At 50.4% G+C, this 23,004-nt stretch overlaps 3 protein-coding genes across 3 annotated transcripts; 2 read left to right on the forward strand and 1 right to left on the reverse strand.

The window, feature by feature from the left end:
- The first annotated feature begins 18,668 nt into the window (after positions 1-18,668).
- LOC117129745 (uncharacterized protein At3g43530-like) lies at positions 18,669-19,117 on the forward strand. Its single transcript, XM_033283018.1, has 2 exons — positions 18,669-19,004; positions 19,073-19,117. Exons 1-2 carry the CDS (start codon positions 18,669-18,671, stop codon positions 19,115-19,117), a joined length of 381 nt encoding a protein of 126 aa, XP_033138909.1.
- Positions 19,118-19,515: 398 nt separating this feature from the next.
- On the forward strand, positions 19,516-20,471 carry LOC117129746 (tol-Pal system protein TolA-like). The gene is made up of 2 exons (XM_033283019.1): positions 19,516-20,069; positions 20,144-20,471. Exons 1-2 carry the CDS (start codon positions 19,516-19,518, stop codon positions 20,469-20,471), a joined length of 882 nt encoding a protein of 293 aa, XP_033138910.1.
- A 500-nt stretch (positions 20,472-20,971) lies between these two features.
- LOC117129748 lies at positions 20,972-21,922 on the reverse strand. Its single transcript, XM_033283021.1, has 2 exons — positions 21,679-21,922; positions 20,972-21,606 (listed from the first exon to the last, which is right to left on the reverse strand). The coding sequence occupies exons 1-2, from the start codon at positions 21,886-21,888 to the stop codon at positions 21,463-21,465; spliced, it is 354 nt and encodes a 117-aa protein (XP_033138912.1). The 5' UTR covers positions 21,889-21,922; the 3' UTR covers positions 20,972-21,462.
- Between the last annotated feature and the right edge of the window lie 1,082 nt (positions 21,923-23,004).

Raw genomic sequence — 23,004 nt, forward strand, 5'->3', positions numbered from 1 at the left:
TTTCTCTACGTTTTTCTCTGAGTATTGTACTCTGGAATTGGATAATGAAATCGACAGAGAGCCCCCATATTTATAGAAAACGAGGGGGTAAGTCTTGCCCCACGAACAGGCACGACTTGCAAGCGAATGGGCACCATCGGCCAAGGGTTGTCCCCTTTCGGCCACTTGCATCCTTTCGCCCTTTCTGATTGGGTTTGGGGTCGGTCATAAGCCCAACCCACGCCCCAAGCCTCCTGGACTTAGCCCACGGCCTTGTCCAAGGACCCAACAGCCCATGGCCTCATGGCCGGACCTCACAGCCCGCCACTGACCCGGACCCGGACCATCGGCCTAAAACCCGAACAGTCCGTCTAGCTGAGATGAGCTGACTCCCAGCTGCCTCAGCTGAGTGAGCTAGTAGTCCAGCTATTGGAGCTGACTTAGTAGTGGCTGAGCTGGAGTGAACTCAACCTAGCTTCGTTAAGCTGGTCGAGCAACTTCTCTATCTCATCCAGCTACCGTCTTACTCGTCTTAGCTGTCTCTTTGCTCTTATAAGGTTATGTCTAAGTTTCCTTATGTCCTAAGACAGGTTGGTACGTTTCCTCGAACCATGGCCGTCCCGACAATCCTTTCCAGGATTGGGGGCGTGACACAGCGTGCTAAGTCCATGGACCAGCGTGCTGATATGTGTACTGATGGACAGCCACAGACGTCATGTGCGTGCTGACGGACACACATGGACACACACGGACAGCCACGGACGTCCTGTGTGTGCTGACGGACAGCAAGAGACAGCCACGGACGTCCTGTGTGGGCTGACGGACACCCAAGGACGTCCTGTGTGTACTGAATAGACAGCCCACGTGGGCCAAAATCACCCGAACAGTCCACGGGAAGGGTCAGCGTGCTGAGTCCAAGGACCAACGTGCTGATATGTGTACGGAAGGACAGCCACGGACGTCATGTGTGTACTGACAGACACACACGGACAAACACGGACACGCGCGGACAGCCACGGACGTCCTGTGTGTGCTCACGGATAGCCACGGATGTCCTGTGTGTGCTGGCGGACACCCACGGACGTCCTGTGTATACTGAACAGACAACCCACGTGGGCCAAAATCACCCAAACAGTCCACGGGAAGGGCCAGCGTGCTGAGTCCAAGGACCAACGTGCTGATATGTGTACTGATGGACAGCCACGGACGTCCTGTGTGTGCTGATGGACACAGAGGGACACACACGGACAGACACGGACAGCCACGGATGTCCTGTGTGTGCTGGCGGACACCCACGGACGTCCTGTGTGTACTGAACAAACAGCCCACGTGGGCCAAAATCACACGAACAGTCCACGGGAAGGGTCAGCGTGCTAAGTCCAAGGACCATCATGCTGATATGTGTACTGATGGACAGCCACGGACGTCCTGTGTGTGCTGACAGACACACACGGACACACACAGACACACACAGACAGCCACGGACGTCCTGTGTGTACTGACGGACACACACGGACGTCATGTATGTGCTGACGGACACCCACGGACGTCCTGTGTGTACTATACAGACAGCCCACGTGGGCCAATATGACCCTAACAGTCCACGGGAAGGGCCAGCGTGCTGAGTCCAAGGACCAGCGTGCTGATATGTGTACTGATGGACAGCCACGGATGTCCTGTGTGTGCTGACGGACACAAACAGACACACACGGACACACACATGGACAGCCACAGTTGTCCTGTGTGTACTGACAGACAGCCACAGACGTCCTGTGTGTACTGAACAGACAGCCCACGTGGGCCAAAATCACCCAAACAGTCCACGGGAAGGGCCAGCGTGCTGAGTCCAAGGACCAGCGTGCTGATATGTATACTGATGGACAGCCACGGATGTCCTGTGTGTGCTGACGGACACACACGGACGTCCTGTGTGTGCTGACGGACACACACGGATGTCTTGTGTGTGCTGACGGACAGCCACGGACGTCCTGTGTGTGCTGGCGGACACCCACGGACACACACGGACACACACGGACACACACGGACAGCCACAGACATCCTGTGTGTGCTGACGGACACACATGGACATCATGTGTGTGCTGACGGACACCCACGGATGTCCTGTGTGTACTGAACAGACAGCCCACGTGGGCCAAAATCACCCGAACAGTCCACGGGAAGGGCCAGCGTGATGAGTCCAAGGACCAGCGTGCTGATATGTGTACTGATGGACAGCCACGGACGTCCTGTGTGTGCTGGCGGACACACACAGACACACACGGACACACACGGACAGCCATGGATGTCCTGTGTGTGCTGACGGACAGCCACAAACGTCCGGTGTGTACTGAACAGACAGCCCACGTGGGCCAAAATCACCCGAACAGTCCACGGGAAGTGTCAGCGTGCTGAGTCCAAGGACCAACATGCTGATATGTGTACTGATGGACAGCCACAGACGTCCTGTGTGTGCTGACGGACACACACGGAAACACACAGACAGCCACAGTTGTTCTGTGTGTGCTGACAGACAGCCACAAACGTCCTGTGTGTACTGAACAGACAGCCCACGTGGGCGAAAATCACCCAAACAGTCCACAGGAAGGGTCAGTGTGCTGAGTCCAAGGACCAACATGCTGGTATGTGTACTGATTGACAGCCACGGACGTTCTGTGTGTGCTGACGGACACACACGGACACACACAGAAATCCACAGACGTCTTGTGTTTACTGAACAGACAGCCCACGTGGGCCAAAATCACCCGAACAGTCCACAGGAAGGGTCAGCTTGCTGAGTCCAAGGACCACATTCTGATATGTGTACTGATAGACAACCACGGACGTCCTGTGTGTGCTGACGGACACACACGGACACACACAGACAGCCAAGGACGTCCTGTGTGTGATGACGGACACACACGGACGTCCTGTGTGTGCTGACGGACACCTACGGACGTCCTGTGTGTGCTGACGGACACCCACGGATGTCCTGTGTGTACTGAACAGACAGCCCACGTGGGCCAAAATCACCCGAACAGTCCACGGGAAGGGCCAGCGTGCTGAGTCCAAGGACCAGCGTGCTGATATGTGTACTGATGGACAGCCACGGACGTCCTGTGTGTACTGACGGACAGCCACAGACTTCCTTTGTGTGCTGACGGACAGCCACAGACGTCCTGTGTGTACTTAACAGACAGCCCACGTGGGCTAAAATCACCCAAACAGTCAACGAGAAGGGCCAGCGAGCTGAGTCCATGGACCAGCGTGCTGATATGTGTACTGATGGACAGCCACAGACGTCCTGTGTGTTCTGACGGACACACACGGACAGCGAGAGACGTCCTATGTGTGCTGACGGACAGCCACTGACAGCCACGAACGTCCTTTTTGGGCTGGCGGACACCCATGGACGTCCTGTGTGTACTGAATAGACAGCTCACGTGGGCCAAAATCACACGAACAGTCCACGGGAAGGGTCAGCGTGCTGAGTCCAAGGACCAAAGTGCTGATATGTGTACTGATGGACAGCCACAGACGTGCTGTGTGTGCTGACGGACACACACGGACAGCGAGAGACGTCCTATGTGTGCTGACGGACAGCCATTGACAGCCACGGACGTCCTGTGTGGGCTGGCGGACACCCATGGACGTCCTGTGTGTACTGAATAGACAACTCACGTGGGCCAAAATCACACGAACAGTCCACGGGAAGGGTCAGCGTGTTGAGTCAAAGGACCAACGTGCTGATATGTGTACTGATAGACAGCCACGGACGTCCTTGTGTGCTGACGGACACACACGGACACACACGGACAGCCACGGACGTCCTGTGTGTGCTGACGAACACACACGGACGTCATGTGTGTGCTGACGGATACCCACAGACGTCTTGTGTGTACTGAACAGACAGCCCACTTGGGCCAAATCACCGAACAGTCCACGGGAAGGGCCAGCGTGCTGAGTCCAAGGACCAACGTGCTGATATGTGTACTGATGGACAACGACAGACGTCCTGTGTGTGCTAACGGACACAGACGGACACACACACAGACACACACAAACAGCCACAGCCGCCCTGTGTACTAGACGGACCCCACGGATGTCCTGTGTTGTACTGAACAGACAGCCCCGTGGCCAAAATCACCCAACAGTCATGGGAAGGGCCAGCATGCTGAGTCCCAAGGACCAGCGTGCTGAATGTGTACTGATCAGAGCCACGGATGTCCTGTGTGTGCTGACGGACACACACGGACGTCCTGTGTGTGCTGACGGACACACACGGATGTCCGTTGTGTGCTGACGGACAGCCACGGACGTCCTATTGTGTGCTGGCGGACACCTAATGGACACACACGGACATACACGGACAGCCACGGACATCCTGTGTGTGCTGACGGACACACACGGACGTCATGTGTGTGCTGACGGACACCCACGGATGTCCTGTGTGTACTGAACAGACAGCCCACGTGGGCCAAAATCACCCGAACAGTCCACGGGAAGGGCCAGCGTGATGAGTCCAAGGACCAGCGTGATGAGTCCAAGGACCAGCGTGCTGATATGTGTACTGATGGACAGCCACGGACGTCCTGTGTGTGCTGACGGACACACACAGACACACACTGACACACACGGACAGCCATGGATGTCCTGTGTGTGCTGACGGACAGCCACAAACGTCCTGTGTGTACTGTACAGACAGCCCACGTGGGCCAAAATCACCCGAACAGTCCACGGGATGTGTCAGCGTGCTGAGTCCAAGGACCAACATGCTGATATATGTACTGATGGACAGCCACGGACGTCCTGTGTGTGCTGATGGACACACACGGACACACACAGACAGCCACGTCCTGTGTGTGCTGACGGACACACACTGACGTCCTGTGTGTGCTGACTGAGACCCACAGACGTCCTGTGTGTGCTGACGGACACACACAGATTTCCTGTGTGTGCTGACGGACACACATAGACAGCCACGGACGTCCTGTGTGTGATGACAGACACACACGGACGTCCTGTGTGTGCTGACGGAGACCCACAAACGTCCTGTATGTGCTGACGGACACACACGGACGTCCTGTGTGTGCTGACGGAAACCACGGATGTCCTGTGTGTACTAAACAGACAGCCACGTGGGCCAAAATAACCTGAACAGTCCACGGGAAGGGCCAGGGTGCTAAGTCCATGGACCAGCATGCAGATATGTGTACTGATCGACAGCCACAGACGTCCTGTGTGTGCTGACGGACACACATGGACACACATGGACACACACGGAAAGCCACGGACGTCCTGTGTGTGCTGACGGACAGCAAGAGACAGCCACGGACGTCCTGTTTGGGCTGGCAGACACCCATGGACGTCCTGTGTGTACTGAATAGACAGCCCACGTGGGCCAAAATCACCCGAACAGTCCACTGGAAGGGTCAGCGTGCTGAGTCCAAGGACCAAAGTGCTGATATGTGTACCGATGGACAGCCACAGACGTCATGTGTGTGCTGACGGACACACACGGACAAACACGGACACGCACGGACAGCCATGGACGTCCTGTATGTGCTGACGGACAGCCACGGACGTCCTGTCTGTGCTGGCGGACACCCACGAACGTCCTATGTATACTGAATAGACAGCCCACGTGGGCCAAAATCACCCAAATAGTCCACAGGAAGGGGCAGCGTGCTAAGTCCAAGGACCAACGTGGTGATATGTGTACTGATGGATAGCCACGGACGTCCTGGGTGTGCTAACGGACACAGACGGACACAGACGGACACACATGGACACACACAGATAGCCACAGATGTCCTGTGTGTGCTGGCGGACACCCACGGACGTCCTGTGTATACTGAACAGACAGCCCACGTGGACCAAAATCACCCAAACAGTCCACGGGAAGGGCCAGCGTGCTGAGTCCAAGGACCAACGTGCTGATATGTGTACTGATGGACAGCCACGGACGTCATGTGTGTGCTGATGGACACAGACGGACACACACGGACAGACACGGACAGCCATGGATGTCCTGTGTGTGCTGGCGGACACCCACGGACGTCCTGTGTGTACTGAACAGACAGCCCACGTGGGCCAAAATCACACGAACAGTCCACGGGAAGGGTCAGCGTGCTAAGTCCAAGGACCATCGTGCTGATATGTGTACTGATGGACAGCCACAGACGTCTTGTGTGTGCTGACAGACACACACGGACACACACAGACAGCCACAGACGTCCTGTGTGTACTAACAGACACACACGGACGTCATGTGTGTGCTGACGGACACCCACGAACGTCTTGTGTGTACTGAACAGACAGCCCACGTGGGCCAAAATGACCCGAACAGTCCACGGGAAGGGCCAGCGTGCTGAGTCCAAGGACCAGCGTCCTGATATGTGTACTGATGGACAGCCACGGATGTCTTGTGTGTGCTGACGGACACAACAGACACACACGGACACACACGGACAGCCACGGATGTCCTGTGTGTGCTGACAGACAGCCACAGACGTCCTGTGTGTACTGAACAGACAGCCCACATGGGCGAAAATCACCCAAACAGTCCACGGGAAGGGTCAGTTTGCTGAGTCCAAGGACCAACATGCTGATATGTGTACTGATGGACAGCCACGGACGTTCTGTGTGTGCTGACGGACACACACGGAGACACACAGACAGCCATAGACGTCTTGTGTGTACTGAACAGACAGCCCACGTGGGCCAAAATCACCCGAACAGTCCACAGGAAGGGTCAGCTTGCTGATTCCAAGGACCACATGCTGAGATGTGTACTGAAGGACAGCCACGGACGTCTTGTGTGTGCTGACGGACACACACAGACACACACAGACAGCCAAGGACGTCCTGTGTGTGATGACGAACACACACGGACGTCCTGTGTGTGCTGACGGACACCCACAGACGTCCTGTGTGTGCTGACGGACACCCACGGATGTCCTGTGTGTACTGAACAGAATGCCCACGTGGGCCAAAATTACCCGAACAGTCCACGGGAAGGGCCAGCGTGCTGAGTCCAAGGACCAGCGTGCTGATATGTGTACTGATGGACAGCCACAGACGTCCTGTGTGTACTGACGGACACCCACGGACACACACGGACAGCCACGGACGTCCTGTGTGTGCTGACGGACAGCCACGGATGTCCTGTGTGTACTGAACAGACAGCCCACGTGGGCCAAAATCACCTAAACAGTCCACGAGAAGGGCCAGCGAGCTGAGTTCATGGACCAGCGTGCTGATATGTGTACTGATGGACAGCCACAAACATCCTGTGTGTGCTGACGGACACACACGGACAGCGACAGATGTCCTATGTGTGCTGACAGAGAGCCACTGACAGCCACGGACATCCTGTGTGGACTGGCAGGCACCCATGGACGTCCTGTGTGTACGGAATAGACAGCCCACGTGGGCCAAAATCACACGAACAGTCCACGGGAAGGGTCAGCATGTTGAGTCAAAGGACCAACGTGCTGATATGTGTACTGATGGACAGCCACGGACGTCCTTGTGTGCTGACGGACACACACGGACAGCCACGGACGTCCTGTGTGTGCTGACGGACACACACGGACGTCATGTGTGTGCTGACGGATACCCACAGACGTCCTGTGTGTACTGAACAGACAGCCCACGTGGGCCAAAATCACACGAACAGTCCACGGGAAGGGCCAGCGTGCTGAGTCCAAGGACCAACGTGCTGATATGTATACTGATGGACAGCGACAGACGTCCTATGTGTGCTAACGGACACAGACGGACACACACGGACACACACAAACAGCCACAGCCGTCCTGTGTGTACTGACGGACACCCACGGACGTCCTGTGTGTACAGCCCACATGGGCCAAAATCACCCAAACAGTCCACGGGAAGGGCCAGCGTGCTGAGTCCAAGGACCAGCGTGCTGATATGTGTACTGATGGACATCCACGGATGTCCTGTGTGTGCTGACGGACACACACGGACGTGCCGTGTGTGCTGACGGACAGCCACGGACGTCCTGTGTGTGCTGGCGGACACCCACGGACACACACGGACACACACGGACGTCATGTGTGTGCTGACGGACACCCATGGATGTCCTGTGTGTACTGAACAGACAGCCCACGTGGGCCAAAATCACCCGAACAATCCACGGGAAGGGCCAGCGTGATGAGTCCAAGGACCAGCGTGCTGATATGTGTACTGATGGACAGCCACGGAGGTCCTGTGTGTGTTGACGGACACACACGGACACACACGAACAGCCATGGATGTCCTGTGTGTGCTGACGGACAGCCACAAACGTCCTGTGTGTACTGAACAGACAGCCCACGTGGGCCAAAATCACCCGAATAGTCCACGGGAAGTGTCAGCGTGCTTAGTCCAAGGACCAACATGCTGATATGTGTACTGATGGAGAGCCACGGACGTCCTGTGTGTGCTGACGGACACAGACTGTAAGACCTGATCCCGGCCGACTAGGCCGCGGTCGATGCCTCACGTCGCTCGGTCCATACACTGACCGAACCTCTAAAAGTTTTGCCCTTTATTTAAAAAACATCGCCCATAGGCGAGGGCTAACTCAGATCTTAGCTCAAGACTACCTTAGTCATTCCCTAGCTTATATCATTTCAACTTATGCACAGCGGAATAACATCTATCATCCATTGGACTAAATCCAATCTAATACTTGTCCGGTCGAATCACCTCAGCTAATGGTTAGTATACTCAACTACCAGCTAGCTCCAAGGTTGATTCTGAACACGAACCAAGTCATACAACTCTGAGGTTCCGTTTCCCTAACCATTCTATCTAGATCTATGCAACATTGCTAGATCGTACGTTTGCCACATCCACGGAGCTTGTTAGCTCATCGGCCCAGCTACTCTAGGTGAATGAACTCATAGACCAGCTGATCGGGCTGTCAACATTGCTAGATCGTACCTTTGCCACATCCACGGAGCTTGTTAGCTCATCGGCCCAGCTACTCTAGCTGAATGAACTCATAGACCAGCTGATCGGGCTGTCACACTCACTGAGCTAGGACCGAGGTATGGCCATCTGCCATATACTGCGTCCAGCTCCTTTACACACACAAAACAACTCTCTTAGGTACTTAGTCATTCAGCCAACCATCCCCACAGACTTAACCCTTGAGAAGTCTTCAAACAGCTAAGGACATGCATCTGGCCCTTACCGGCTCATGCACTGTCCCACATCCTTTTGCCTTATCAACTTATGATACCAAGTCCAGCTCATGGACTAACAACGCCCATCAGATCCTGAGTCAATCAACCAACCACCCCACATGACCCAGAACTGATGAGTCTTCACATGTACCTAACCGGCCATGGAACCATGTCCCAACGAAGCCGATCAGTCCTCCTCTTACCACCGGTTCATCCTTTGATCAATCAGATCAGACACCTTGATCCATCATCTATGGATCAGGTCGTCCATCCTTACCCATGATCAGATCACACACGGACTTCCTTGAATAATAACACCCAAGCTCAGTACTTATGGTCCACGCCATCAAGTACTAGCTATACTCTTATTCATGGCTTACTGCTGGTTCCAAACATATTGGACCTTGCAATCCACATGGTTCCTCTAATACCAGGACCCCCATGTGCCTCTTCCATGAGTCGGATTAATGGTTCACACATGACCAAACCCAACACAACTCCATCAGATAAGCATCAATATGCTCTCAGGTACAAAAATGACCTCTTCCAAGTATGCTCCAAAAACTAATTAAAATTCATGATTATTCATGATAATTCCAAACTAAGAGAATACCATAATCAGAATTTGCAGAACCGGCCTCGATCCTATAGATCTCGGCCAAAATCAGCCAAACCGGCCAAAACTGGACATCATCAAATTAATTCCTAAAAATTGATTAAAATACATGAAAACTCATGATAATTCATAACTAAGAGATTCCCATAATCAGATTCCAAAGAATCGACCCAGACCATATAGATCCTGATCATGAACAGCCCGGCCAAGGCCATGGGCAGCATTCCTGAACCGGCCAAGGCCTTGGTTCAGTGCCATCAGGCCTGATCCAACAGACTACACCATAAACATTCCTAATATATATAGTCCTCAAGGACGTGCCATACTTGGCCATGATCAATTCCACAGTCAACAGAATTGTAATTCAAAGGTAATCATAAAACCGGTTACCTTATACATGATCTGATTAGATCATGTGCCTTTCCTTATTATGTTCGGCCATGCTCCTCCAGTGCACGCCTCTATCAACCCTTCTCACATACCTCCTGTATTGATAAGATCCATTCATGGGTCGCACCCCTGATCCCTTACATTGAACTTCTATGAAACCAGTTTCTACACTGCATCCACCTTCAAGGCTATTCATGCCATTGTGAGGGAAGTCCGGCCTTCTCCCTTCTCTCCTGGGTATTTGCGTGTGTTCCCAAGATACAGTGGAAGCCTAGGACGTGTTCATCAGTGGTGAAAACCTACCACAGGGTCGTTCATAACTCCCCTTGCACTTCCATGAAACTGCCTTTCTACACACATCTCTGTGTTTCTTTGAGTTTCAGGGCGTAGGAGGAAGCCCTGGCGTGCCTGCAAAGGCACGGACTTGCCTGCCTTTTATAGAAGAAGGGGCAGTTACCTTTACAAAGGTTGCACCCTTTCGGTATCATTTCTGGCCATTGATTTAATCAATGGTCCAGATCACACCCTTTCGCCTCTTGCAGTTACCAGACTTCCTGGAACTGCCAAACCACTCCTGGACATGTCCAAAATAAGCCCACACGGATTTCCCTAGCTCCTGGCTCAATCCCAAGAGCCAACCAGCCCATCGGCACACACGGGTCGCCCACATGGCCCGGCCACTGTCCAGACCCGGCCAAACTGCCCATGACTTGAACACTCAGTCCAGCTGAGTTGAGCTGATCCCCAGCTGTCCCAGCTGAGTGAGCTATACCATCCAGCTCAGGGAGCTGACCTACATTTCAGTGAGCTACATCGAGCTGCACTACACTTCACCTAGCTGGTCGAGCTTGCTTACTGCATCGCCCAGCTGTTATACACTGTGTCCCACTTGCTTCCTTTATCTTCTTCAATCCTTCTAAGTCCCTTGGTCTATTTCCAGACCTAGACTTAGTTCTCCCATGATCCATTCTGATCACTCACTTCATCGAGCTTCCCCAGATCTCGTCCAGCTACCAGCTCCTTTGAGCTTGCCTCTGCCTTATTTTGGTTAAGTTCCAGCTACCTGATTCCCTTAACCACGTTTTGGGCCATGACACGCTTGTCTTTAGGTCATGTGACCTGACTGGTGCGTCTCCTCGCACTAAGGTCTGTCCGGACGATCCTATCCAGGATCGGGGATGCTACAAGTCTCCCCCACTTAGAATGGATTCGTCCTCGAATCCGGTGGTGCTGACGCCCTGCCTCAAGACTAAGGTTCCAATCAAACTTTTTGCATCCGGAACTTGGAGCATGCTCGTTTGGTTCTTCCAAACCAATTCATTGCATCTCCCTCCTTGTTCCTTCTCACTGATCATGTCTTGATCATCATATATACATGTCTACCCCACTTGATAGAGATTTAACCCAAAATCTTATCAAGTGGTCCATCAAGCACCCATACAAGGACATGACTGGCGTCACTGACCCAACTCTCCAAGTTGCGGTCCTTGTAGACACCAAGTCCATATCTCTCTTTAGAATGTCGTCTACTCTAGACTTCATTCTTTTTCAGATCTTAGTCCACGACTAGATCAAATTCAGTCCCTAGGAACATACTGCGTACTCAAGTCTTAGTAGATTCAACCAATCTCTAAGCCACTCGATGCACCAGCCAAGTCCTAGCGAACATGTTCCAATCTTTAGGCTGATCACTCTACCATGAGTTCTAACAGATTGTTTTGTTCCCTTAAGTCCTTCCCGGACAATAAGGTTTATGATTCCAGCCACCAATTACTGGATCATTCCTTAACCAGCCACAGCCTCTCTCAGCTTGGCCATATTGCGACCTTAGTCCATACTAGACTAGACCGCCTCATCTTGACTCCGTCCATTACTGGACTTCGTCATAATCCGATCCTGGCCTTTCATGGACTCGATCACATTCCGGTCCTGGTCCACTCAGGGACTCAACCATTTTCAACCCGACCGTAGGCCTATCTCCGAATAGGTCGTCATGTGATCGTTGTCCCTTACTGGACTTGATCATTCTTATTCCAACCTTAGGTCAATCTCTGACTTGGTTGTGCTGCGATCCTCATCCCTCATTGGACTTGATCGACTTCAGCTCGGCCATCTCGGCAGGAGCAATACAATAGGGAATTTTGGACATTGGGGCCGTCCCTGGTTCCAGTTCTATTATGAATGGGTCCGACCTATCAGGGGGAATGCCCTGTAGTGACCTAAACACATCATGGAACTCTCGGACCAGCGGTATTCCCTCCGGGTCACCACCCCCTACGACCTCCTTAGTGGCGATTGTGGCCAGATAGCTTCACAACCCTTCATCAGCATCCTCTCAACATGGATTGCTGACACCACCAAGCATCCAGAGATCGGACGTATACCTTGGAACCTGATCGGAGATCCACACCCACTCTCAAACTGCACGCGCTCCCGGTGACAGTCAAGAGTGGCCCGATTCTTTCCAAGCCAGTCCACGCCTATCACATCGTGATTCTCAAGGCGGACAACAATCAGATCCGCAGGCATTACCCTGTCTGTGATCAACAATCAGATCCGCAGGCATTACCCTGTATGTGATCAATACCGGGATGTCTCTAACCAGCCCTAGTGAATCCATCACCTGCCAACTGGCCGCATTCACTATGACAAGACAATCCCATGTTACCATCTGGAACAAACCCTTTCCGACCATTCCTGGACTCACAACACTATGTGTAGTTCCAGTATCGAAAAGTACGTGTGTTTCCACACAACCGATCATTAAGTACTTAGATGAGTAGGATCTCGGTTTGATCACACATTTGGAAAACGTCCCATACCATTCTCCAAAGCATCACACTTCTGTGAACGTCCCACACCATTCACAAAAGTATTTATAGTATACCTCAATCCTCATCATACTAAGATACTTAACATCGTGTTTCCCATTTCCTCCTGAATTGATCCATTCCATTCAATCAATCTTAAGAAATCCTACCTTGACTTACACTCAGTCCAAGATGATCCATCTGATCACAAGCCCACTCATGTACTAGCCAAGTAGCATCTCCCTTAGACCAACATGAACACCGCATATGCTCACTTGTTTAGAACGGCCAGCAGGGAATAACACTGACCTCCAAGAGAGTGCTGCACGTTTCTTTCAACCTAAGCCACTCTCTGGTCCATGTTACTCCCCTTATCCAGGTCGTCCATACAAAGATCTTGCATTGCGTCCATTGTCCAATCCGTCTATTACTCCCAAATAACTAGAAAACTAACCTTTCTGTTTCAGGGTCTTGCCCTCGGAGAGTGCATATCCGGCTCATCTTGGAACTTCCCCGTTCACAAGCATGAAACCCAAACTTACCTCAACTCTCACTTGGCTCACCACAACTAAGGTTCCAAGTCATCTCAGTTTTCAGAAATAATTTCGGTTTGGAACTCAACATCTTTGAGCACTGTCCTTAACAGGAACAAGCATGCTCTGATACCAACTTGTAAGACCCGATCCCGGCCGACTAGGCCGCGGTCGATGCCTCACGTCGCTCGGTCCATACACTGACCGAACCTCTAAAAATTTTGCCTTTTATTTAAAAAACTCGCCCATAGGCGAGGGCTAACTCAGATCTTAGCTCAAGACTACCTTAGTCATTCCCTAGCTTAGATCATTTCAACTTATGCACAGCGGAATAACATCTATCATCCATTGGACTAAATCCAATCTAATACTTGTCCGGTCAAATCACCTCAGCTAATGGTTAGTATACTCAACGACCAGCTAGCTCCAAGGTTGATTCTGAACACGAACCAAGTCATACAAATATGAGGTTCCGTTTCCCTAACCATTCTATCTAGATCTATGCAAAATTTCTAGATCGTACCTTTGCCACATCCACGGAGTTTGTTAGCTCATCGGCCCAGCTACTCTAGCTGAATGAACTCATAGACCAGCTGATCGGGCTGTCACACTCGAACTTAGCTAGGACCGAGGTATGGCCAGCTGCCATATACTGCGTCCAGCTCCTTTACACACACAAAACAACTCCCTTAGGTACTTAGTCATTCAGCCAACCATCCCCACAGACATAAGTAACCCTTGAGAAGTCTTCAAACAGCTAAGGACATGCATCTGGCCCTTACCGGCTCATGCACTGTCCCACATCCTTTTGCCTTATCAACTTATGATACCAAGTCCAGCTCATGGACTAACAACGCCCATCAGATCCTGAGTCAATCAACCAACCACCCCACATGACCCAGAACTGATGAGTCTTCACACGTACCTAACCGGCCATGGAACCATATCCCAACGAAGCCGATCAGTCCTCCTCTTACCACCGGTGCATCCTTTGATCAATCAGATCAGACACCTTGATCCATCATCTATGGATCAGGTCGTCCATCCTTACCCATGATCAGATCACACACGGACTTCCTTGAATAATAACACCCAAGCTCAGTACTTATGGTCCACGCCATCAAGTACTAGCTATACTCTTATTCATGGCTTACTGCTGGTTCCAAACATATTGGACCTTGCAATCCACATGGTTCCTCTAATACCAGGACCCCCATGTGCCTCTTCCATGAGTCGGATTAATGGTTCACACATGACCAAACCCAACACAACTCCATCAGATAAGCATCAATATGCTCTCAGGTACAAAAATGACCTCTTCCAAGTATGCTCCAAAAACTAATTAAAATTCATGATTATTCATGATAATTCCCAACTAAGAGAATGCCATAATCAGAATTTGCAGAACCGGCCTCGATCCTATAGATCTCGGCCAAAATCAACCAAACCGGCCAAAACTGGACATCATCAAATCAATTCCTAAAAATTGATTAAAATACATGAAAACTCATGATAATTCATAACTAAGATATTCCCATAATCAGATTCCAAAGAAACGACCCAGACCATATAGATCCTGATCATGAACAGCCCGGCCAAGGCCATGGGCACCATTCCTGAACCGGCCAAGGCCTTGGTTCAGTGCCATCAGGCCTGATCCAACAGACTACACCATAAACATTCCTAATATATATAGTCCTCAAGGACGTGCCATACTTGGCCATGATCAATTCCACAGTCAACAGAATTGTAATTCAAAGGTAATCATAAAACCGGTTACCTTATACATGATCTGATTAGATCATGTGCCTTTCCTTATTATGTTCGGCCATGCTCCTCCAGTGCACGCCTCTATCAACCCTTCTCACATACCTCCTGTATTGATAAGATCCATTCATGGGTCGCACCCCTGATCCCTTACATTGAACTTCTATGAAACCAGTTTCTACACTGCATCCACCTTCAAGGCTATTCATGCCATTGTGAGGGAAGTCCGGCCTTCTCCCTTCTCTCCTGGGTATTTGCGTGTGTTCCCAAGATACAGTGGAAGCCTAGGACGTGTTCATCAGTGGTGAAAACCTACCACAGGGTCGTTCATAACTCCCCTTGCACTTCCATGAAACTGCCTTTCTACACACATCTCTGTGTTTCTTTGAGTTTCAGGGCGTAGGAGGAAGCCCTGGCGTGCCTGCAAAGGCACGGACTTGCCTGCCTTTTATAGAAGAAGGGGCAGTTACCTTTCCAAAGGTTGCACCCTTTCGGTATCATTTCTGGCCATTGATTTAATCAATGGTCCAGATCACACCCTTTCGCCTCTGGCAGTTACCAGACGTCCTGGAACTGCCAAACCACTCCTGGACATGTCCAAAACAAGCCCACACGGATTTCCCAAGCTCCTGGCTCAATCCCAAGAGCCAACCAGCCCATCGGCACACACCGGGTCGCCCACATGGCCCGGCCACTGTCCAGACCCCAGCCCAACTGCCCATGACTTGAACACTCAGTCCAGCTGAGTTGAGCTGATCCCGAGCTGTCCCAGCTGAGTGAGCTAGACCATCCAGCTCAGGGAGCTGACCTACACTTCAGTGAGCGACATCGAGCTGCACTACACTTCACCTAGCTTGTCGAGCTTGCTTACTGCATCGCCCAGCTGTTATACACTGTGTCCCACTTGCTTCCTTTATCTTCTTCAATCCTTCTAAGTCCCTTGGTCTATTTCCAGACCTAGACTTAGTTCTCCCATGATTCATTCTGATCACTCACTTCATCGAGCTTCCCCGGATCTCGTCCAGCTACCAGCTCCTTTGAGCTTGCCTCTGCCTTATTTTGGTTAAGTTCCAGCTACCTGATTCCCTTAACCACGTTTTGGACCATGACAAGCTTGTCTTTAGATCATGTGACCTGACTGGTGCGTCTCCTCGCACTAAGGTCTGTCCGGACGATCCTATCCAGGATCGGGGATGCTACACAAACGGACACACACGGACAGCCACAGACGTCCTGTGTGTGCTGGCGGACACCCACGTACGTCCTGTGTGTACTGAATAGACAGCCCACGTGGGCCAAAATCACCCAAACAGTCCACGGGAAGGGCCAGCTTGCTGAGTCCAAGGACCAGCGTGCTGATATGTGTACTGATGGACAGCCACGGATGTCTTGTGTGTCCTGACGGACACACACGGACGTCCTGTGTGTGCTGACGGACACACATGGACGTCCTGTGTGTGCTGACGGACACACACGGACGTCCTGTGTGTGCTGACGGACACACACGGACGTCCTGTGAGTGCTGACGGACACACACGGACGGACACACACACAGGACGTCCTGTGTGTGCTGGCGGACACCCACTGACACACACAGACAGCCATGGACGTCCTGTGTGTGCTGACGGACACCCACGGACATCCTGTGTGTACTGAAAAGACAGCCCACGTGGGCCAAAATCACCCGATCAGTCCACGAGAAGGGCCAGCGTGCTGAGTCCAAGGACCAGCGTGCTGATATGTGTACTGATGGACAGCTACGGACATCCTGTGTGTGCTGACGGACACACACAGACACACACAGACAGCCACAGACGTCCTATGTGTGCTGACGGACACACACAGACGTCATGTGTGTGCTGACGGACACCCACGGATGTCCTGTGTGTACTGAACAGACAGCCCACGTGGGCCAAAATCACCCGATCAGTCCACGAAAAGGGCCAGCGTGCTGAGTCCAAGGACCAGCGTGCTGATATGTGTACTGATGGACAGCCACAGACGTCCTGTGTGTGCTGACGGACACACACAGACAGCCACGGACGTCCTATGTGTGCTGTCGGACACACACGGACGTCATGTGTGTGCTGACGGACATCCACGGATGTCCTGTGTGTACTGAACAGACAGCCCACGTGGGCCAAAATCACCCGAACAGTCCACGGGAAGGGCCAGCGTGCTGAGTCCCAGGACCAGAGTGCTGATATGTGTACTGATGACAGCCACGGACGTCCTTTGTGTGCTGACGGACACACACAGACACACACAGACAGCCACGGATGTCCTGTGTGTGCTGACGGACAGCCACAGACGTCCTGTGTGTACTGAACAGACAGCCCACGTGGGCCAAAATCACCCGAACAGTCCACGGGAACTGTCAGCGTGCTGAGTCCAAGGACCAACATGCTGATATGTGTACTGATGGACAGCCACGGACGTCCTGTGTGTGCTGACGGACACACACGGACACACACAGAAAGCCACGGACTTCCTGTGTGTGCTGACGGACACACACGGACGTCTTGTCTGTGCTGACGGACACCCACGGACGTCCTGTGTGTACTGAACAGACAGCCCACGTGGGCCAAAATCACCCGATTAGTCCACGGGAAGGGCCAGCGTGCTGAGTCCAAGGACCAACGTGCTGATATGTGTACTGATGAACAGCGACGGATGTCTTGTGTGTGCTGACGGACACAGACGGACACACACGGACAGCCACAGACGTCCTGTGTGTGCTGGCGGACACCCACGGACGTCCTATGTGTACTAAACAGACAGCCCACGTGGGCCAAAATCACCCAAACAGTCCACGGGAAGGGCCAGCTTTCTGAGTCAAGGACCAGCGTGCTGATATGTGTACTGATGGACAGCCACGGACGTCATGTTTGTGCTGACGGACACACACGGACACACACAGACAGCCACGGACGTCCTGTGTGTGCCGACGGACAGCCACGGACGTCCTGTGTGTGCTGGCGGACACCCACGGACGTCCTGTGTGTACTGAACATACAGCCCATATTGGCCAAAATCATCAAAACAGTCCACGGGAAGGGCCAGCGTGCTGAGTCCAAGTACCAACATGCTGATATGTGTACTGATGGACAGCCACGGACGTCCTGTGTGTGCCGACAGACACACACAGACAGCCATGGACATCATGTGTGTGCTGACGGACAGCCACAGACAGCCACGGACGTCCTGTGTGGGCTGGCGGACACCCATGGACGTCCTGTGTGTACTGAATAGACAGCCCACGTGGGCCAAAATCACCCGAACAGTCCACGGGAAGGGTCAGCGTGCTGAGTCCAAGGACCAACGTGTTGATATGTGTACTGATGGACATATCATGAGAGGTTGGGTGGTACAACATTCATGAACAAGTATTTTGGAGGGAGAAAGGTAACATACGCTGACCTGGAGAAGCAGATGTTGGCAATGAAATCAAAGCCATCTGAGGATCGTAAGAAGATGGCCGTTCTGTTCTTCTTAGCCAGCATCCTTGTCGGAGGCCGAAAGAGTGGTGAGGGAGCATCACCTGTGGACAGTTTCTTCCTGCGTGTTGTTGATGACCTAGATGCGTGTGTAACGTTCCCTTGGGGGCGGTATGCATTCGAACATAACTTGAAGGATGTCTCTAGCTTTTTGGAGAAATGCGACGGGGTTGCGCCGACGAGTTGGGTTTTTACAAGCTTTCCTATCCCTCTGAAGGTATTCTCAAGCTCCCTTCAACATAGTTGTTTAATTGATGTTAATGTCTTTTTGTTGTGTGTTGGTAGTTGTTGGCCTTTGAGGCAATTCCAAGCTTGAGGAACCATTTCTGAGAAGATGTGTATGGTGCAAGCAGAGGTTGCCCGCGGATGTGCAAGATGCAGTACAAACGGAAAAGTGGAACCAAGGAATTCAGTCTTAAAGCTGTGAACGATAAACTTGGTAATAATACAAAGGTAATTGATGTTTTATGTGTAGTCGAATTGAGGAGAAGGGACTTATGAGACTTATGAAAACTTGGTGAAACTAAGGTAATTAGTCTTTTTGTGTTTTTACCACAGGATATTGAGAGTATCTTGGTAGCAACAACAGCTGAGGAGGAACTTCTGGAAACCATAGGAATGGACAAGGAGAGTTGTTGGCCGATGACGCCGATGATGCAGCAGTTGATCGTTGGAGGAAGATAATACGGAAAGGGAAGAAACAAGTTTTCTTTGAAGAACAGTTCCGCATGGATTTTGAGTCTCGCACAGGTCAGATTGAAGGTCCCACCAATCCTATCGGAGGACCATCGAATAATGCACAATCTGGTCAGGTTCATGCATATTCGGTGGAGGCTACTGGAGCTACTCCTGGAGCTGAGGCTTTAAAAGCGATGGAAGGTCGGCTTATGAATGCAGTCCGAGATGCAGTTCGAGATGCTATGAAGGGAGTGAAGGAAAAAGTCACTTCATTGTCTACGCAGCTAGGTCTTCTAGAAGAGGAGGTGAAAAGTCTTAGGTTGAGTGTTCCCGGAAGTGACAATCCGGCGGTCCAAGATGATGGTGATGGTAGTGACAATAGCGAGTCGGAAGAAGAGGATGGAGATGTGGGTGGGGATAAGGAGTCGGAGGAAGAGGATGGTGGTGACAATAACGAGCCAGACGAAGAGGATGGTGGTGACAATAACGAGCCAGACGAAGAGGATGGTAGTGACAATGATGTTGAAGATGCCATTCTCGATATTTCAAAGGATGTGCAGAGGGAATATGGTGATGTTGACATGGATGATGATGATGCGGAGATGTATGCACATGCTGTGGAGACCGAGAAAAAATTAAAGACTAAGGCAGCAGAGTCTATAAACACGAAAAAAAGAGGTCGAGAAAAGATGATGGCAAAGAAGCAGTTCCTGTGAAAAAGGTTAAGGTGGACCGTGGTGATACTGTGAGGAGTCCCATTCAGCTAAGAAGCAGGGCAGCAGAGAAGAGCAGCAAAGGTGAAAAGAAGCAGAAGGCAGCTGCTGAGAAGAAGGCAGCTGCAGCAGCTAAGAAGAAGGCAGCTGCTGAGAAGGAGGCAGCAGCTGAGAAGGAGGCAGCAGCTGAGAAGGAGGCAGCAGCTGAAAAGGAGGCAGCAGCTGAAAAGGAGGCAGCTAAGAAGAAGGCAGCAGCTAAGAAGACAAAGAAAGTAGGTAAGAAGACCGAGTGAATTCCGTATGTGGTTGTTTTAATGTGGATGAACTCTATTCGGTTTGTATGACTTTCTTGTTGAAGACTGGTATTTAAGACTTATGTTATATATTGGGAAACTTTAGTAAGTTTCACTTTCAACTTAGTGTAACTTCGTGAATTTATGATATTTCGTAGATCGTGAAAGAGGGAGAACAGGGAAACTTTAGTAAGTTACACTTTCAACTTAGTGTAACTTCGTTAATTTATGATATTTCGCAGATCGTGAATGAGGGAGAATAGGGAAACTTTAGTGTAAGTTTCACTTTCAACTTAGTGTAACTTCGTGAATTTATGATATTTCGTAGATCGTGAAAGAGGGAGAATAGGGAAACTTTAGTGTAAGTTTCACTTTCAACTTAGTGTAACTTCGTGAATTTATGATATTTCGTAGATCGTGAAAGAGGGAGAATAGGGAAACTTTAGTGTAAGTTTCACTTTCAACTTAGTGTAAGTTACACTTTCAACTTAGTGTAAGTTACACTTTCAACTTAGTGTAACTTCGTGAATTTATGATATTTCGTAGATCGTGAATGAGGGAGAATAGGGAAACTTTAGTGTAAGTTTCACTTTCAACTTAGTGTAACTTCGTGAATTTATGATATTTCGTAGATCGTGAAAGAGGGAGAATAGGGAAACTTTAGTGTAAGTTTCACTTTCAACTTAGTGTAACTTCGTGAATTTATGATATTTCGTAGATCGTGAAAGAGGGAGAATAGAGAAACTTTAGTGTGAGTTTCACTTTCAATTTAGTGTAACTTCGTGAATTTATGATATTTCGTAGATCGTGAAAGAGGGAGGGAGAATAGGGAAACTTTAGTGTAAGTTTCACTTTCAATTTATGATATTTCGTAGATCGTGAAAGAGGGAGAATAGGGAAACTTTAGTAAATACGAAGAGTCTTAGTAAATCAGAATCTCAAGCAAACAACATCAACAGATAGTAGACTAATGTCATGGGCCGGACGCATCTCATGTAGTGGTGGGATTCTGACGGGTTAGATTATACTTCAGTTCAGCAATCTCTGCAGCCATCGCATCCACGCGCTTCCTTAACATTTCAACCTCTTCCTGGACTCCGAAGACCCATGGTTGACGGAAATGGAAGCCATCATTCTAGACGTAAAAGAGGAATGTATCAAAACCCGAAAGTATCAATAAAAAATCTGGGCGTTTTCCATAGATTACCTCATAATTTTTGCAAGTGAAGTATTTTCTCCCCGGTAAAGTATCAAAATCGGTTGGATACTTCAGGTTCCGAGACACCTCGTTGATGATTGTCCCCCCACAAGGGCATCTGGTCGGAATCCCACACTCGGCATCCGCCACGCAGCCAAGCATGTTGGTGTCTCTCTTCCAAGCCTTCATCTGCCTATACTCCTCGGCTGGATGAGTCATGATTCTGAGTAACCTAGAAATCTAGAAAGAAGAGGACCGATTGTAGAGAGAAATCTAGAGAGAGATTGAATAGTAGAGAGATTGGCTGAGGTAAATGGCGGGTTTAATACACGTCTACGTCGCCTCCGCATCGATTTTGTGGAAAGTCAAAAATCGAAAAAATGGTGGGAAAATTCAAAAAACTGGGCGCGGATTTTTTGGTGAAGGATTTTCGTGCTTATAGTTTCACTTAGTTTGTAGTTATACAAAAACCTTTAAAGTTTTACTTTTCTGTTTTTTCCGATTTTGTTGGTTTTACTGTACTTAGATGATTGATTTTATGGTTATACCTGATATATTCTATTTTCTATCAACGTTTTAGATGTGCTCATGTAGAATAAAATTTGATTTCGTGACATATGTAACTTTTCTAATCCCACGAGGTAGTGTATACAAAAAATATAGCTAACAATGATGTATTCCCTTCCCATTCGACAGAAAATGTGTTCCAGATTATATTTTTTTCACTCGAAGTTTTTCGGATTTCACAACATGTTGAATACGTCACGTCATCTTCCTAGAACATGGATAAGTTATGTCATCGCAACTGTAATATAAATCATCAACTAACGAAAGGTTACATAACGAAAGTTTCACCAAGTTTTACAAACATAAAACGAAATCACTTTAATCAGGTTTCACTAAGGTTCACATTCATATAACACTTCAGTTCCTTCTGTTCCTTCAGGTCCTTCAGTTCCTCGAGTGCTTTGTGTTCCTTGAGTCCCTTCAGGTCCTTCAGTTCCTTCTGTTCCTTCAGTTCCTTCAGCTCCTTCAGCTCCTTCAGTTCCTTCAGCTCCTTCAGTTCCTTCAGCTCCTTCAGTTCCTTCAGTTCCCTGCGAGCAGTTGAAATAGCTAGCCAGACCCCTATTTGGGATATACTTATTAGGACGGGGACGGGGCCGACTTTCTCCCGCCGAAGGATGCCTTTTTTCCTGATGTCTTCCCTTTCTTTTCTTGTAGTCTGGAGGTAGAGGACACTTCGCCGCCGCGACTTCTTTTGGAACCATCCAATGAGTTATATGAGGGACTGGATATATAGTCCTTCGATACGCTTTGGCCCACAGTGTAATGAAG

The sequence above is a fragment of the Brassica rapa genome, unplaced genomic scaffold, assembly GCF_000309985.2.
Source record: "Brassica rapa cultivar Chiifu-401-42 unplaced genomic scaffold, CAAS_Brap_v3.01 Scaffold0112, whole genome shotgun sequence".
Taxonomy (NCBI): domain Eukaryota; kingdom Viridiplantae; phylum Streptophyta; class Magnoliopsida; order Brassicales; family Brassicaceae; genus Brassica; species Brassica rapa.